Consider the following 12,291-nt stretch of genomic DNA (forward strand, 5'->3'; position numbering starts at 1 on the left):
AAATAGAATGAGACGAAGTTGAGCACCACAGGTGTCTTTGCAAGATCCCAAGAGCTGGGATGGACGCCAGGTTGAATTGAAAAGTGTTGGGGGTGCTTGGGCGTGTCTGAACTGTTTCTACTGACCTCATTGATGCTCTGTCACAAAAGCGTTTTGTTCTCAAATGCGGCCTCTTAGTCAATGTGAAAGCTTTCCTGGAAGAATCACGAATAGGCAGTCAGGAACAAACCTGAGCAAGTTGTGCATAAATTATGTTTAATGGCAATGTAGAAAAATTGTTACGGAAAGAAGTCAAGGTATGTGCGAGATTCAGTATACACACACGACAAGCGCGTTATGTTTCCAAAATAAGTCAATTTTAACAGTTCTAGCACTGCTTTCTTTCTGGAAAAGCTCTGACTATGCCAGCAGTCAAAGGTACCAGCACTGCTATGCTAGGAGCTAAAGTATGCAGGCAAGCTGGTTAGGAAACATAATTTAAACCCCGAGACAAGGAGAAAATGATGCCGCAGCCACCATATCAAGATGATATTCATGTCCACCACAGAGGACGACAAATAAGCGCCCTGTTTAGTGTAGCAAGTTTGAAAAGGAATCACTGCCCACATTCAATAAAAAATTTATAAATAAAAGAAATGCACGACTCGTAAGAGTCCATTGGGCACACGATTTCAGATGCACAGGCATGGTCTATTGAACAGTGCATCTGAAAAATCATTTACTTCGAACATGTAGCTTCCAAACACCGCTGCCTCTCATTCAGCTTCAAGTAGCAAGACAAATACATAGATCACATTCAAGACAGGCACCTAAATATTGCCTTATCACAACTGTTCTGATGGCACTAAACCCAAGAATTGCTTAATCAATTGCTTGCCCTTTGTTATAGGTTAGGCAATGCCACCAGCTTTGATTATGTCATTGGGGTACGAAAATGTACAGACACAAACAGATGTGGAGGAGTTGCCGGAGTTTGGGCCTTCATTTCAGTTTGTCATGCTGCTCTAACTTCAGTCACTTGGCCCCCTTGCACGACCTGCCTGCTTGCATTCCACACGTGCAATGTCGACTTTAGTGCCACAGATATTTCCCTCCAAAGGACCACGGCTTAAAACATCCTGAAGTTTTCAAGTGTATAGTTTTGCAAGATTGCTGCCATCATAATGAATCCTAAAAGGGGAAAGTGTGCACTTATAATGGCATGGATATGTATGGGTAACTGTGAACAAGAGGTTCCTCAATTGTGGTAAACAATAGTATACTAAAAAAAGAACTTCCCTTTCTGATGTTAATATGTACAGTTAGCATTTATGGAAACCCCAAAACCTGACATGATCAGTTTCTCTGCAGATCAAGACATACAATTTAATGCACATCACCAATAGAAAGGCGACCACGAAGATTGCGTAGTGTGAATCACCTTTGCAACCTTCACCTTCAAGGCACTGCTTCCAGTAAATATGGCTGGTGTCACATGGGGACTACTGGCCAATAGGTTTTCTTGGAAAGAAACTAAACAACCCATAGTATCACTCAGCCTCAGAAATATAGAGGCCTAAATAAATAGAATACTCAACAATCCTGCCTTCAACCACACAAAGTTACAGGAACGCTTCATGATGTACCTTGCGTAAGCTAACGCTACCGCCAGTTTCGAGAACTTTGTCGCCGCAGAACTGAACTCTAGCCAGCTGATTTTCGGTTATAATGTCGAGAAGGTGGCACACTGCAGCACCAGCGTTTTGAAGTAATGTCCCTACTTATCGGCCCACTTAGGGTATGTACAAGTGGTTATTTACAGAGTGCGACTTTGAGCAGTAACCGCTCGTTGTCTCCTGGGTCGTCCACTTTCACTTCAACTGGCACAGCGACGGTTTTGCACTGCGACAGCAGAAACACAAATAAAGAAACACAACATAAATGTAAAACTAAAACTGAAGACTACCATAACAAAGGTTCTACAGTCAAGAAAGTGAAACAAACGGGCAAAACAGCACAATGATAATGAGACTGACTGAAGGCAAAGTGACACCACCACTGCCTGCGCACTTCCGTTACACAAAGTCGGAGCCGAAAAACTGCTTTTTCCGCACCCTTCTAGAAATGCTTCTTTCCAAGAATTTCTTTAGTTCCGAGACAATGAAGACTGTCGACGAGACGCCAACAAGCAGAGCGATGTCTGGAAAAACAAATAAAATTGGTTCATTCATGTCCTTTCTACCACGGAAAAAGACAGAATGACAAAACATCACATTCATAGAAACAATACCTTGGAAAGTCAGAGCCTCTGTTTGAAAGACCCTCTGCAGTGGCGGAAAGTAGATGACCAGCATTTGCCCAATGACCGAGAAGGCGACCGCAAGCAAAAACATTTTGTTGCTGAAGAACCCTATGGTAAACACCGATTTGGTCTGGAAACAAAAGACGACGTTTTTAGGAGGTTCAAGTGGCTAAGACACAGCGGGTCATTAAGTGTATCTCCAAAGATACGAGTCTATAGTAAATTACCAGAATACACCAGATTTAACATATAGATGAGCTTTCAGAAGAAACATGCAAATCAATGTAGCTTGGGCAACTGTTAAAGCTATAGCTTCACCTTTTAGGCCGTGTAGACTTAGAATGGTTAATCCAATATAAGCTGGAGCTGGCACATCCAAGGGAAGAAATTATTCAAACTTGCAGTACCTTCTCCTTACAGATCACCGCACGTCGCTAATGTCATGCCACAGAGGTAGCCCTCCTGACAGCACAGACTGGCTAGGTGCTGCAAGTCACCGCTCGATTCAAAGTGAACAGCTGCCATGCATGCATCCATCCATCCATTGCATGCACACACACTTCACATCCCGCATATCTGGTTCCTGCACATGCACAGTGCCCACACAAGGTAATGCTCCAAAATTTACACAATTTTGCTCCAAGGTAAGGGTTTTGTACCTTGGCATTTGAAAACCTACCCGCATCCAGCATTGCTCTATCTGTGTTGTCACGTGACATCACCTGCTGGAGTAACTCCAATCTATTTGGGTAAGATTTGGAACACAGCCCTAGTGTAGGCAAAGTCTGCTTGTTTCTAAACAATGTGCCGGTGTATAAAATATTGGAGTACTAATTACGCAGCTCCTGCGTAAACCATTACACTGAAGCCATAACATTGGAGACTCCTATTACCCCCCACCCCCCTACACCAAAGAATTTAGCTACTAAATTATACTCCCATCTTGGTGGCAGAGCGCTTTAAATAATGATTTAAAATTTGTAAAAAAAACTTTTTTCAGGTAATAATAATTGCACGAAAAAGAATGATGGTGTAGAGAAGACCGATTTTTTAAAGCGGTAGTTTTATAGGGCCAACCAATCTCAGGAGCCAAGTAAGCATGAAATATGTACTAGGTTGGTCAGTCTGTAACCACTAAACGATCTTGAAAAAAACAGCAACCAGTGCCAGGGATCGAATCCCAGTCACCGGCGTGCAAGCCGAGTGTGCTGCTGACTGAGCCACGGACCCAGCACGCAGGAACGGTGGTGTGCACCACCGTTCCTGCGTGGTGCACCACCTGAAGCAGGTGGTGCAAGATAGTGTGCTGAGCAGAGAGGGGTGGAAAGGGCAAGCAAGAGAGGAGCAGAAACAGGTGCTGTAGAGAGAGCGTGCAGAACGAGGAGTAGAAAGGGCAGGAAAGCACACTTTCCCTTTCTTGGTGACCCAGAAAATTCAGTGCAAAGGCTTTGTATCCAGGATGGTGCTGAACGGAAGCTTACGCAACATCACAAAGAGACAATGGTGTGACAATCTGTTTCCATACAAAACCCTGCCCTAGGCAACACCCAAACTAAGAGCACCACTCACTTTATAAAGCTACCACATTTAAACGCATTCAGCAGACTGACCAAACATGCAGCCAATTTTTTGTGTCACTGATTCCGCAGCAACTCTTCGCAACAGGTGTGGCACTGGTACGCAGCTCAATCAACAGACACCACTTCGTATTTGCTCCAAGCCTTTCAAAACAACAGCGGTGGACAGACTTTCAAAGTGGGTGATTCGCGTGCAATCAACATGTCAATAGTATTCACAGGCTGCCATTCAACCCATAAAGGAGTGCAAAGTTAATGCTCTCAGGAAAATTAGGTGGTAAATGCTCCCTCCTCACATGCCAACCCAAGCTTCCAGTTAACAACCTTAGTGCTCAGTGCTAAAGATGCATATTGCAACCCCACAGTAGTCACACGACCCCTACTTTGCACCTCTTTGCACTTGTAGAATTTTGATTGCACAGAGAAATACTTGCCTGTGACCGACAGCTGAGGGCGTTGAACATGTCAAAGAAGACGAAGCATGTGAATGTCATCGTCGTGTCTCGAGGCGTCACCATTTGATCGCTCATCTTGAAGGAAGGAAAATTACGGCTTACTTAAAATGACACCATAAAGCAAGGCACTGTCTATACATCAATCAGGTGTTGCCCTCAAAGGCTACTTAAAAGGAATACTACTTAAAATCGTGGACCAATTAAGACACAAGTTATGATTTTCAACACTGGTGTTGCTACTTGTAGGGAATACAGTTTCCCTAAAGACAGACGCTACAATGGACAATGTACACACTGCAGCAAAATATTATGGCAAAGCAGTGGTAACACAAAATGTGATGCAGCGCCTAGCTAAGTGCTCAGCACTGCATTGCACTCTTAGATGCTTTAATACATAAAGCAGCAGTCAAAACATCACTTCCAAGGCACAGTTGTATTCAAGCTTTATTTCGCACAAACACTGGTGTCACACATTGTAAAAAAGAAATGAAGTGAGCAAGCACTATAACTACCTCAACTCGTCATGGCAAAGTGAACATTTTAAGCTACCATCTGCTTTTAATCTCTGCTTTGCTGCCAATCTCTTCTACATTCCTTCTCTCGGGGAGCCTGGAGCTCGCTCTTTTAGCCTTTGCTAGGGGTAGAACGTCGCTTTATGGTGATCACTTGATGCGAGGCTTGGGGAGGGACTAACTTGGATGCACTCAAGCAAGACGTTCAGCTGGCACTTATGTTGAATCAGAAAGAAGACGAGCGTTGCATTAGCATTCGACTGGTGGTCAATGTTTTGTTTCTCGTTCCAGGAGTGTGAACCGGAAACGGCTAGGTTACAACCATATAACACATTCTGTGGAAACGGCTAGGTTACAACCATATAACACATTCTGTGTTAAAAAATAGCTGTGCATGCATACGCATGTGACGGTACAGCATGCAACGTCTGTGATGTACAGCACGTTATATTCTTTAGGAATTTGAAAGAACTACAAGGCAGGGGATGAAAGAGAATATAAGATTTAAATTTACCTGCGTTCATATATGCGGTAACCGAGAAAACATCAAAAAGAAATTTAGATAGAGACTTCGGTCTCAAACATCTTTCTGTCATTTCTCATCCAGTTTGATATGTATCATATTCTTTTGTCTACTATAAATTTTCATGCTAAGCACGAATATAAGCACATTTTTTTCCGATCTATTACAATTTGGAAGAAAATATCTACCTTATCACAAAAGTTTCTGCCCAACTTTTTTTAGCATACCCCCATCAAAAACTATGGCACAAAGGATGCCTGCATGTTCTACAAACATTAGAGTGCAACAAAACCATTCTTATAATTTTAGCATTATTCTAAAAAACATTATTGCAAGTTAAAAAATTTCGCGCTAATTAAAAATGAGTCATTAAAGTCTGCCATTCTAAAAAATGAGTAGTTAACATTTTCTTTCAAAAATATTAAATCCAAATTCCAGATCAGAGATACCATGGGCAAAACATTGTGATGAAAAAATTCATTCTGAGAATTAACTTTTTCATTATCTTTTTAAACCATGCTTGTAAACAGCCTTAATATAAAACTTTGAATCGATGTAACTATATATGCGCACTTCCCGAGTGCAGTAATTAGAAATATGTTGTTTAGGACTGATAAAGAAAAATTTTGAATATATTTTTTTGTAATTTTTATTTTTCAAGACCATTCTGCAGACAAAGTCAGGAGACAATGTGCGCTGTGTTTTGAGCTGCTCGTACCACTGGGACGACAAAGATTTCGCCGCAACACAGGTATGCATATATACAGTAATCTCTCGTTATAACAAAGTCAACGGGATGGCAAAAAAATTTGATATAAGCGGCGATTTGATAAAAGCGATAGAGCCAAAAAAAAAGTGCCAGCAGCCTTGAAGGTGGACGGGAACACTACGGTACACTCTGACCGTATATTTAATCAAACAAACCTTGGTCATAAACATCTCGCAGCAGCTTTACCGAGTAAAAAAAGAATTAAGTGGAATTTGGTGATAATTTAATCCGGGCATCAGTTCTCCTCGAACTGCTCCAGGTATCACAAGAACACCGTCACCGCCGCCGTAAGATGTTTCGTGTCTCCGCAGTCATTGGCATTTCCCGAGGTGCTTCCGTGACGTCGCTTCGTGTTTACCCTAGCCGCAGGCAAGGCCTACGATCGCAGCATCTGTGGCAGGAGTAAGAATGGGATCATCCGTATCGACAAGCGGGAACGAATCAAAGTTATCCTTGGTGGCTTTGCCGACATGTTTTTACACACTCCTGGAGAGATCGTTGCAGCTCTGGGAATCGTGCGCCGTCTCGGCAAGCATTCTCGCGAGAGAAAATCCGAAGATCGCAAGCAGTTGGCAATCTTTCATCTTCAGGTTGCGAGCACGCTTTCTGTTGCATGAGAAACTTCTTGAACCTGTTCAAAACCTTGCTTGTTCTGCAAAGTGGTGAACAGCGTCAAACAGCTGGTACCGGAATGTTGAATTCTTTGGCGATTTCGGACTTGGGTCGGCCACTTTTCTCAATTTCGCAGATCTAAGCGACGTTTGGTAAACACTCCCAATCTTCCATACGACGCACGTATGCGTGTAGTACGCCGCAGGCGTGTGCGTTGGGGGGCTTCTGAAGGGATGACCTCCGCCAGGCTCCATCGTTCCCTTGGCCCTATTCCGACAGGAGTCGGGCAGCGTCGGAACGTGGACGCTGCTGACGCTGCTCCCTGCTTGCGTCCCTGTGTTAGCGCATCGGCATCGGAAGCGGCGCTCTGTGTGCTCTGTCGTCCGTCACTCGTTTACTCCGTTTTCTTGTTTGCCATTTTCTCAGTTTGCCGTTTGCCTTGGTGGAAAAGGGGGAGGGAAAGCAATGGTCTCCGTGCGCCTCCATGCAGGCTCGCGTGCTTTCGGCACCGCGGCCTTCATAATACGCGTGGTCAACTGCCGATACGATACACTTAGAATAATTCGGTTAAAAATGTGTGTATTTTGGTCGGGATCACGTTGAACTTTGATAAAAGCAATAATTCGAGAAAAGCAATTTCGTTATAATGAGGGATTACTGTACCAGACAACCAAGATCACCAAAGCCACTCTGCTAGCTCAGGAGATAGGGTATCGGATTACTGAGCGAGAGACATGTGGCTAGATTCTCGTGTTATCTTTTCGTTGCCAAGTTTTGTGAAGCTCTAGGCTTGGAATCCAGCCCCAAAACACATTCTGCATTAAAAGACAACGGCAAAAAGGTACACCTTCTAGGCACTCACCTCATTGCGGAAGATGAACAAGGTCCCGAGGATGATTATGAGAGAAGAGAGCACCACGTTGAAGATAAGGTCTCGGGTAATCATGGGCTGCTTGGTGTTGCGCGGGGGCTGCTTTAGCACGTCGTGATCCACGGGTTCCACGCCAAGGCTAATAAAATGCAAGAAGTGCTTCTATCACCCACAAAACACAGTTTTTTTTTTGTTTTTTTTTAAAGCACAAACGTTTACTACCATTTTCTTTCAATTTTCAAAGCCCTAAGATGCTGGTCTATGCTCGTTTTCACCTTAGGAAGTGTACTAAAAAAAAGTCTGGCTCCTCGAAGAGCGTTACTAATTTCCCCCTTTATGCAGAGAATGAAGATACATGTAGATGAATTTTAGATTAGATCTGTGCTATCTTACCAGGACCTGCACGTTTCAAAAGCCAAAAATATAGCTTCTTCCTCCGACAACCACATCTTGTAAGAACTACTTTGTGCGTCGTATGAACAATATGCAAATCTTCCTTTTTTCTTGAGGTGAAAACGACTATAATACCTTAGATGGAAGTGTGTTAAACAATGCTTGCACAAAAATAAATAAAACAGCACAATACAATGGGGCAATAAGCAAGGTCTTATAATTACAATAATGAAAATAAGTCAACCTCAACAAAATAGCAACTGGGCAGGGACCTGGGTCATTCTTGTTTGAGTTACCTTTGAGCAGGAGGGCCATCCATAATGATGTTGATCCAGAGGATCTGCATTGCATTCAGTGGGTTGGGAATCTTCATCAGAGTTGACAGAGCAATCAGAGAAAGTGCTGCAATGCTCCTGAAATCAGTAAGAACATGAAAACCTTGTTTTGTAGTGGATTTCTTTTTTCTCCTTACAGACCATCTTTCATTGGTAAACTACTCACGTGCTGAGCTGAAACATGACAAAGTTTCGAATGTTGTAGAAAATTCCCTTTCCCTCTTCAATAGCAGCCCTGAAAAATACCAAAATTTCAATTTCACCCCCGAATGCAGGCACCTTACATTATGCTCAAAGCTTTTTGAAGGCTTGAGCTGAAATGTATGGGCACATAGGTGAAACTTGCACATGCGTTCCACAAATCTACAAGTCACAACAATAACCGTGACATGTTTGCGTAATATGCCTCCATAAGCTAGTTTTGCCTCAATGTGACGATTTACTGATGGTACTAATTTAATCCCAGATGAGGCAGTCATAAGAAGCCCTATGGTTTACCTACATTGTTCTGCACTGGTTAAAAAAAAAAAGGAGCAATGGTTTTATATATACACTGTATCTGAAAAGCCATTGCCGCATCATTCGGGTAGGAAGACTGTTTGCGGATCGCGGAGTCCACTTTGGGGTATTTGTAGGGGTGGGTGAACACTCCGTTTTTTTGAAAATCGATATACGCCCAAAAAGTAGGGTGGGCAATGACTTGGGGATTGCCGATGCCTCGAGATATTAGGGCAATTATTTCTTACCACGACAATTAACGTCCTGTATTGTGTCCCCCTGGCCGTATAACTCACTTGCACAGATCGCATTAGTGTACTTTTCACAACTTTTGTTTATTAAATGTGTTCAAATTAAAATCAAGCATCTGTATAATATACACGCTGCTTGATTTTAATTTGAACAGATTTAAAGCACCGAGTGATCGCCCACCCCTACAAATTCCCCAGCGCGGACTCCGTGATCCGCGAACGGTCATCCTACCTGAATGACGCAGCAGCGAGCCTTACGGTTGAAGGACGTTCGTGACAAACTAAAACGAAGTACGGAAACACACTTCACTTTGTTCATGCATTTTCTCCCCGGTTTCCGCGACCCCGAAGTAGGAGTACATGCATGCGAAAGGAAAACGATGGAGATAATAAAATAAAACTTTATTTTACTTGCATAAAAGTTTGTTCGGACAAAAAAAAAAAAGTCAGAAAGATAACAAAAGCAGTAACCTATTCAGGGATCGCGAGGTCCGTGAACGCCTCATATCCTGGAATGTAACCGCGAAGTGCAAGGTCAAAAATGTAAGGTCAAAGTTTGTCTCCACCAAAATAATGTCATCGCGAACCCGCCCCTCCTCCCGGAACATCGCGATCGTGGTTGGTAAGATTATGCAATGGGTAAATAAAGATTTGCTAGAACGCCGCTCACAGATGTTTGCAAAGCGTCGCGTTTCGAGCTCCGTGTCCGTGGTGCCGTCCACGCCACGGAGCAACGCTGCCTCAGCCTCTGTTGATAGCACACCGCGCGCAGAAGCACGCGTGTATGCACCGAACAAGGAAGTTGCGCAAGAGCCTGCTCCTTATAATTGACAAGGCGCCCAACATGGCCCGACGCCAAAGTATTTGCCCTTGTCCCCCCCCCCCCCCCCCCCCAACGCGATCTCCGGCTTTCCCACTTCCCCCAGCATCGCCCTTCATCGCTTCTTTTGCCTGCTCGTTCGCTGCACTTGGTTGTTTTTTCTATTTTCTTGTATTTTTACTAACAAAGAGAACAAACATTCGCGCTAGATACCGACAGGCGATGTTCATCGTATGTATGTAAACAACGGACTGCAATGGTAAAATGTTCTTTTACGAGCATTTCTTGTATAAAACAATGAAACTAATTCAAGTTTTGAGTTTCATGTAGCACCATAGGCATATGATAAAATGGGCGTTTTTTTAGTTTCTTCTTAACATTTTGTGCTTACCCGCCGAGACATGGCCCACCCCACCTTTTTTATGAATTTCCGGCGGCAGGGGGGTGGGCGTTGATCTGGATATTACGATAACTACAATGTGTTAACTTTCTAATCAATGAAAATATTCATATGGTTCAATTAGAAACTTACTGAGCATGAAAAGAATTAGGCATGGCGCGGGATTTCGGCCTCCCAACAATTCGTCTCTGGAAGCGGCGCAAACGGGATGTTTCGGTTGTGATTCAAGGGTAGGTTCTATCACGATCGTGAGTAAATCTGCGTACTATAAAGTTTGTGGCGTTCGTTACTTTTCTTTTTACTAACCTGTGCGTTAGGTTTTTGTGGAATGGTAGGACCAAGAGCTGTTTTTCGCATGGTTTGTCTAACTTAGGAACTTTAGCACACCCCTGCACTTTAAACCTCTATAAAATTGATTGATTTAGTGGTGTAAGACGGCGTTCAACAAGTTTCTAATTGGAACCATACGTTTATTTTCACTAAATAAAAAGTTAATTAACAATTAACTCAATACACAACTTATAGTGAGGATTAGCCCTTATAATATGTCCCCCTGGCCGTACAACAAACCAGTGCAGACTACATTAGTGTACCTCTTGCAGCTTTTTTTAAATAAATCTGTTCTAATTAAAATCAAACACCCTGTAAAAAGCACAGTATGTCTCGAAACACACAATGGAAGGATCATATTTTCCTAACTATAGTCCGCAACCAGTGTATAGTCCACAAAGGCAAATTTGGGGTAAAACATAAAAGTTTTTGCTTAGATAGTCCGCACCTGGTGCTGAGTCGACACAAAAATCTTCTTATACACAGCCCACCTTGACAAAGGTCTGCTTTTTTGGCTCACAAAGGAGCTTGTATCATGCAAAAATCATGAATAATACAATCTTTCATTCATAAAATTAACTGCGTCTCGTCATCAGGAACAATCTTGAAAAACAAATATCCTGTATAGTTTGCACCTGTAGATAGTCCCACGTGCCACGTAAAATTTCAACTTTCAAACATGTACAGTCTGCGAACTACAGTCCAAAAAATATGAAACATGGCACAACTGTCTTCACTGGTACAGGCAGTGCAGGTAGATCAAAAGGTAACCCTCGCAAAAGTTGTCTTTGCTAGGCAGTTGTTCGTGCCTATGAGCCAAACTCTTTCCATAAAAAATTAGTGATGGTATTGTTTGAAACAAAAAAGAAGCTATTGTAGTTTTAAAAATGCTCACATGATGGTGAAGAAGTCATCATCGACGAGAATCATGTCCGCTGCTTCCTTGCACACATCAGTGCCAATTTTTCCCATGGCAATGCCAATGTCGGCCTTTTTCAGAGCTGCACCATCATTCACGCCATCGCCAGTCATGCCCACAATGTAGTGGTTCTTCTGCAATGCCTGCCAAGGAAGTGCAACACTTGCAGTATAGATGAATTCTCCATACAGGTACAATCGTAATTCAGAGCATACATTCAGTCAGCTCTGCACAAATATACGTCTTAGTTCTACAGTTGACTCTCGATAATTTGAAGCTAACGGGGACAGAAAAACACTTCGAATTAAGAAAAGAAACACACTCAAACCGTTTGTTTTTTATTCAGTATTCACCGGGAATTTACTTTTGCTTGACTCCGCTAATGGTAATGCGCAGCACTCTGCTAAAAAAAACACACAGTATTAACTATGCTCTGCAAATTGCAGACCTTTCTTAGGGTGTGGACGCCTTCAGCAGTTTCTTTGCCAGAGAAAACGCAAAACTGTACTCCGTGGTGCCACAAGGACGGCACTCGGCCACTAGGCACGGAAAGCAACGCAACTGTTACTAGGCCTAACCACTTGCATGATTTCACGGTCCGAAAGTGAACTAGACTGCAGCATGTTTGTTGACCCCCTCAATATATTCAATGAACAAAACATCTCATAAGGCCGGGTAAAGACTCGAACTAAGCTTTGTTGGCCACACACGCCGCGCTCACTTCCGTGGAAATGATGCTGTGATG

General features: G+C 43.0%; 1 protein-coding gene across 2 annotated transcripts in view; it reads right to left on the bottom strand.

Annotated features, from left to right (window-relative positions):
• Positions 1 to 238: 238 nt before the first annotated feature.
• LOC8030469 (calcium-transporting ATPase type 2C member 1) overlaps positions 239 to 12,291 on the bottom strand; it is a 48,685-nt gene continuing 36,632 nt past the window's right edge. For both annotated transcript variants that reach the window (XM_029988199.4, XM_029988200.4), the window contains exons 18-24: positions 11,523 to 11,689; positions 8,495 to 8,563; positions 8,290 to 8,406; positions 7,592 to 7,739; positions 4,293 to 4,388; positions 2,270 to 2,411; positions 239 to 2,179 (exon numbers count right to left, since the gene is read on the bottom strand). In XM_029988199.4, coding sequence (XP_029844059.1) covers positions 2,055 to 2,179; positions 2,270 to 2,411; positions 4,293 to 4,388; positions 7,592 to 7,739; positions 8,290 to 8,406; positions 8,495 to 8,563; positions 11,523 to 11,689 — 864 coding nt within the window. In that variant the 3' untranslated portion in view covers positions 239 to 2,054. The remainder of the gene's footprint in view (positions 2,180 to 2,269; positions 2,412 to 4,292; positions 4,389 to 7,591; positions 7,740 to 8,289; positions 8,407 to 8,494; positions 8,564 to 11,522; positions 11,690 to 12,291) is intronic.

This window comes from Ixodes scapularis, unplaced genomic scaffold, assembly GCF_016920785.2.
Source record: "Ixodes scapularis isolate PalLabHiFi unplaced genomic scaffold, ASM1692078v2 PGA_scaffold9__187_contigs__length_104089568, whole genome shotgun sequence".
Lineage (NCBI taxonomy): Eukaryota > Metazoa > Arthropoda > Arachnida > Ixodida > Ixodidae > Ixodes > Ixodes scapularis.